The following is a 5,536-nucleotide window of genomic DNA, read 5'->3' on the forward strand; positions in this document are numbered from 1 at the left end:
TGATTTCCTTGAAAGTTCTGCAAAAATCGCTTTTTCTGGCAATCACTCCCATTTTGGAAACTGCTAAGAAACCCATTAAAGTCGATATACATAAGCCCTCAGGTTGCAGTTAGTGGTTGTAAAGTGTGCGGTCATCTTATATCTTTTTTATATTTCTTTATACAGCCTCACTATATTGAAATGGCTATATGAGGACTACTTTTATCACATGTGAATAAGAGTCTCAGCTATGCAGTCATATCAAATTCCTGCAATTCCAAGACTGTTTAGTTTGCGGAAGTATCCAAATACACCATTTTAGAAAAGGTGATGACAACACATGTATACTGCATTGAAATAAACTATGATTTCTGCCCAAATCTGCATGGGATAGCATTACGCTGGCATGTCATTCAGATATCTTTATTTATTTGTATCTTTTTGACAATTTACATACTTAGAACTTCAGATGACATTTGATTGAGAGGATACTGATGTGTTGGGTGGAGGATCCATCTGCTTTGAAACCACAAGATATTTCACCGCCCAGTGCAGATGGGCCTCTACGACACTGAATCCACGGAAATCCTGCTGATTCTGTCCAGACACTCGGTAAGAGTAAGAGAAAAGCCTGCCGTCACTGTGCACAGTGGGACTCTTTGGCTTTCTGGAAACAGTCCCTACAGTTTGAGCCGGCTGGTGACTGCCCCCCTCTTCGGCCCCAGAGCCTGTCTGAGCGTCAAAGAGCCAAGATGGAGGGCTGCCACTGATCTGAGTCTCCTGCTCCACTAAGGAGGTCAGGGCTTCTGCTGTGGGCTCCCTTCTCTTTCTCCCTGCATTTCTATATACTCTCTCATTTGTCCCCTTAATGTTTTTTAACAAAATCTGACTTTCTTTGTCCAAAGCTGGGAGATGTTGTTGTGCTGTGTGTGTGTGCTGTTTGTCTGTGGCAGAAAGAAGGTGCGACAGTGGTGGACTCACAGAAGTGGAAGCTGAAGGAGTCGCAGTGGCATGGAGGCTGGTTGAGTGTGGATCTTCCTGGTATGGAGGGAGGAAGCTGTGCTCTTCTTTGTTAGGCTCTGATGTATCCTTTAAACTGTGGAGAGGCTGTTGCATGCTGGTTAAGATTACACCATCATCAGACTTAAATTCAGTAGTAGTGGGATTTTGTGGCGAATAGTTTGGTGTTGCTTCTGTTGACACATCAGAGGATGATGAGGTGTCACATGGTGGAGGAAAAATGTCCCAAGGGCTGGACAAAGGCCTGTGGCCATCAATAAACACTGTGATTCCGTCCTCATGGAACATGCTGTCCTCCACAGGATAAGGTGAGTTGTCATTGGCGTCTCTCTCAACAACTTCCGGCTTGGCTATAGCCCACTCTGCATCATCGTCACCAGAAGGCTGCGTGGTCTGCAGAGTTTTAAAGACTTGAGGTAAATCTCTCTTTCTGTCCTCAGAGGCAGCACACACTCCACTGGTTGTCCTGCTTCTAACAGGTAACTGTGTGTGCAGCTGCTCAGCATCTTGTTCTGGAAAGAGAAGGCACTTAGTGGGGACAACGAAAGGTTTTACTCCTTTAAATCGGACCCTGTCAACACTCCAGCGTGTGGCAGTGAATGTGTCTGGGGGGGCTAGCAGTGGGTTGTAAGTTGAGTTGGAGGGCTGCAGGCTCTTAGAGCGGCTGCTGGCTGCTATCAGTCCCTCTCGAACATCCCCAAGCACAGCATGCAGACAGTCATGCTGCCATTCCCCCAGCAGCTCCGACAGATCACCCCCCCACTGGCTCATCTGAGAGTCCTGTGTCTCCTGATGAGCCAGCAGGGCCCTCCATGTCTGGCAGATCTTCAGCCTGACGGAGGGCTGGCTGGTGCTGACAGGGGGGGTGTCTTTTACTTGACCGGCAGCAGTTGTAGCCAGCTCTCCAACTAATAAGAAGAAGCTGCATTTAGTCAGTTCCGGGGCCATGTGAAACTGCAGCTGGTAGTCGTGGAAGCACACTGTGGTGTTCACAAGGCTGGTGAAACATTCGCGATCGTCCTGCTCCTGGACATGCTCCCAGGCTGATGCTGTGAGGATGGCAGGAATCTGCAGCTCCCCGTCGGACAGGAAGAGCAGCCCCGTGGGGCCCTCGGAGCCCTGGGCCTGGGACTGAGACATCTCACCCACCCCGATGACATGCGCCATCAGCCGCCCGCCGCATCTCCCCTCCTCCCTGCCATAGCTGAGGACCAGACTCTCTATCCATGGAGGCAGTCTGCTGCGAGCACCTCTATTCATTTTTGTAGTTTCAAACGGAGTGTCCCCAGCTGTGTTCCGTTGGCAACATATCCGATGCTCATTGGTTCCTCCATCAAAGCATCACCACATCGCTAGAATATCTGCATTAGCTATATGCAGTGAATAATTATAAATTATTTTATGATTGCATAGTCATTTTATTTAGAGTGTGTACATTACCAAGTTAAGGAGATTTGACTGCCAGTGGAAATTGCATTGGCTTGTGTAACGTTGTTCTCGGTGGCTTTGTGTTTGGTGGGTTCGTCTGATGGTCCCGTTCCGCTTACTTTATTTGTCACTTCGCACATTCATTTGAGATCTAGAAAATGAACAAAGGAAAACATGTTTGGTCTTAGCTTACAAAAACATGTTATACAAGTCCACTCATATCACTTAACTAATATAAATGGTGCATACAATAAATTAATCTGCAATTATGCTGGCACACAAGTAGACGTGTATGTATTGGAACGTCACTCGTCAATACACTTTCCGCCTAGCTGATGTTGCATTCATGTTCCACGACAATCGAAAGCTCTGTGAGAATAAAAGGCGTGTTACTACCATTGACTGTATAAAATAGGTTGGTAGTTAACTAGTTAACATGTATACATCAATAGGTTGTCTTAGGCCACAACATGGTATCTTGTGTGAATATATTTCTTGATATGTTATTGTTTGTTTGGACAGATCACCCATTTAACTATGTGTCATCGGAACGTATTCGTATTTTCGGTATTATCTTGAACGCAGCACAGTACTTGGTTTCACGTCCAGTTATAACATTATTTCCTGGAGTGATTTATGTCGTCCTAAAGGCAGCGAGGACCAGCCGGTACCCATAGAACAAGTACATTCAACATTTATTGCCATAAGGTAAGAAACCTAAAACCAAAGTGAAATTAATCCAATGAAAAACACAACAGTGTGAACCAGTGTAAACCTACAGGGCATGAGTCTCACCGACGTGAATGAGCATGTTTGTCTTCCCATGTTTGCCAGTAAGTAAGCAAACCAAATAAGACGTTAGCTAAGTTACCTTTCAGATATTAAACTGGAAATGGTTTTACCAGCGACATGATATGGTCTTTGACAGTCAACTGTTATCATCGACATGTCGGTTGTTTTGCTACTAGCCTAGCCTTTACTACAGTGTTAAGCCGATAAAGTGAACATGCAGCAGACAGACTGAATGTGTCAGCGAGACTAACATTCCTTACCAATATTTGGTAAGTGATTGTCTTAACTCAGAATTATCAGAACTAGATTCTAACAATTATACTCCCACAGCTCACTGCTGTCCGCTGGGGTGTGAACAGCAGAGGTGCAAAGTCATTAAGTACGTTTACTTAAGTACTGTCTTTTAAATACAATTTTGAGGTAATGGATTATTTCCCTTTTCTGCTAGTTTGTACTTCTACTCCACTACAATTCAGAGGTAAAAAGTCAACTTTTACTCCACTACATGTATTTAATGTATTTAGTTACTTTGCATAATGGATTGATGATATACAACATAATCAACACTTAAATAAAACTTTAGTTACACCTGGAGTAAATTCACAAACTACCCAAAAGTTAATAAAAGAATAAAACCTAGCTCCAGCTGTGATATGCATGATTATGCATGAATAATTAATCAAAACATATGGAATATATATCAATCCGAAATGGGCCAATCTGCATAATGAGTACTTTAATTAAGTGTATTTAGATGCCAATACTTGTGTACTTTACTTGAGTAGCATTTAGATGGCAGGACTTTTACTTGTAACACAGTATTCCTACACTCTGGTACTTCTCCTTTTACAAGTACAAGAGCAGAGTACTACTCCCTGCTCTGGTGTTCATGTAGAGAACCGTTTAATGAGTAACATTTGGCTACCGATTGTTACAAATTATTGTTATCCAAAAAAGTGTAATCCTTCATGCAAGCCGAATAAAAAAATGTCCCCTCTTCATTTGTTAAAAGTCAAGTCTAGACATGCCCGATTCCTTATCAAGTGAACCTGGTTCGAAGGTTTCGGACCCACAACATTCCCAGAAACTCCTCAGAGTCCTCCGCCTGTTCTGGCAGGAGCAAAGTTTCCATGATGCGCTGCTGGTGGTGGATGGCGAGGAGCTTCCTGTCCAGAAGAACATCCTGGCTGCTGCCAGCCCTTATATCAGGTGAGCAGGTCTGCCAGACCATCAATCAGTCAGAACATCAGTCAGTCAGAACATCAGTCAGTCAGCCCAGACACTTAGTTACAGCATGGGCACTCCCAAAATAGAAATTGATGAAAGATCATCAGGTGTATAGTTTATTTTCATGTTTGTCATAATATGTTCTGTTAATGGTTTTCTGTTAGGACCAAGCTGAACTACAATCCTCCAAAGGAAGATGGGTCTACCTACAGAATCGAGCTGCAGGGGGTCTCCATGCCCATCATGAAACAAATCCTGGACTACATTTTCAGCGGAGAAGTGAGTGCGTAGGCTTAAAAAGAAGCACAGTGACATGCTTAGGACTAGTAAACATTAGTAATTGTTTCCTGCCTGTCCTGGTATATTTTTGTATATCCAATTGACCTGTCCTTCACACACAGATCACTCTGAATGAAGAGACCATCCAGGACATGGTTCAGGCGTCTGACCTGCTCCTCCTGACCGACCTGAAGTCCCTGTGCTGCCAGTTCCTAGAGAGCTGCATCACTGCAGAGAACTGCCTCGGAATCCGGCTCTTTTCTTTGCACTACTGCCTTAACCATGTCCACTACGTCGCCACGGAGTTCCTGCAGACACATTTTGGCGATGTGGCCCTCACTGAGGAGTTCAGGGAGCTGCCCGCGGACCGCCTCTGTGAGGCGCTGGCCATGGAGAAACTGAATGTGGGCAACGAAAGGAACATCCTGGAGGCTGTGGTGCGATGGTTCGGACATGACTCAGAGGATCGCAAGGTTTGTGATGTGCTCTTGAGGTTCGATGGGGAGATAAGATAAGATACGATAAGAAGTACTTTATTGATCCCAATTTGGGACATTTTTGCGAGGTTATCATGTAAATGGACTGTACTTATATAGCGCTTTATCCAGTCTTTAAGACCCCTCAAAGCGCTTTACATACTACATGTCATTCACCCATTCACACCCATTCATACAGAGCATTGTATCTTACTCTAGGACCTAACATTCACACACATTCACACACCGTTGGCCATGCCATCGGGAGCAACTCAGGGTTAAGTATCTTGCCCAAGGATACATCGACATGTTGACTGCATGGGCTGGGATCGAAC

General features: G+C 44.6%; 2 protein-coding genes across 2 annotated transcripts; one reads left to right on the plus strand and one right to left on the minus strand.

The window, feature by feature from the left end:
- Positions 1 to 317: 317 nt before the first annotated feature.
- On the minus strand, positions 318 to 3,134 carry acd (ACD shelterin complex subunit and telomerase recruitment factor). The gene has a single exon (XM_010786956.1). It carries the CDS (start codon positions 2,257 to 2,259, stop codon positions 445 to 447), a length of 1,815 nt encoding a protein of 604 aa, XP_010785258.1. The 5' UTR covers positions 2,260 to 3,134; the 3' UTR covers positions 318 to 444.
- An 81-nt stretch (positions 3,135 to 3,215) lies between these two features.
- On the plus strand, positions 3,216 to 5,240 carry LOC104959105 (gigaxonin-like). Its single transcript, XM_010786957.1, has 5 exons — positions 3,216 to 3,260; positions 3,668 to 3,697; positions 4,232 to 4,428; positions 4,611 to 4,725; positions 4,848 to 5,240. The coding sequence occupies exons 1-5, from the start codon at positions 3,231 to 3,233 to the stop codon at positions 5,238 to 5,240; spliced, it is 765 nt and encodes a 254-aa protein (XP_010785259.1). The 5' UTR covers positions 3,216 to 3,230.
- Positions 5,241 to 5,536: the final 296 nt, after the last annotated feature.

This window comes from Notothenia coriiceps, unplaced genomic scaffold (assembly GCF_000735185.1).
Source record: "Notothenia coriiceps isolate Sejong01 unplaced genomic scaffold, NC01 NC01_scaffold00029905, whole genome shotgun sequence".
In the NCBI taxonomy this organism is placed as follows: Eukaryota; Metazoa; Chordata; class Actinopteri; order Perciformes; family Nototheniidae; genus Notothenia; species Notothenia coriiceps.

Excerpts from the sequence above, each read along its gene's own strand:
- acd (XM_010786956.1), bottom strand. The coding sequence starts at position 2,259 with ATGAATAGAGGTGCTCGCAGCAGACTGCCTCCATGGATAGAGAGTCTG.
- LOC104959105 (XM_010786957.1), top strand. The coding sequence starts at position 3,231 with ATGAGCATGTTTGTCTTCCCATGTTTGCCA. Across the intron at positions 3,698-4,231 it reads TACTCCACTACAATTCAGAG|TCAAGTCTAGACATGCCCGA; the intron begins GTAAAAAGTCAA and ends ATTTGTTAAAAG. Across the intron at positions 4,429-4,610 it reads GCTGCCAGCCCTTATATCAG|GACCAAGCTGAACTACAATC; the intron begins GTGAGCAGGTCT and ends GTTTTCTGTTAG.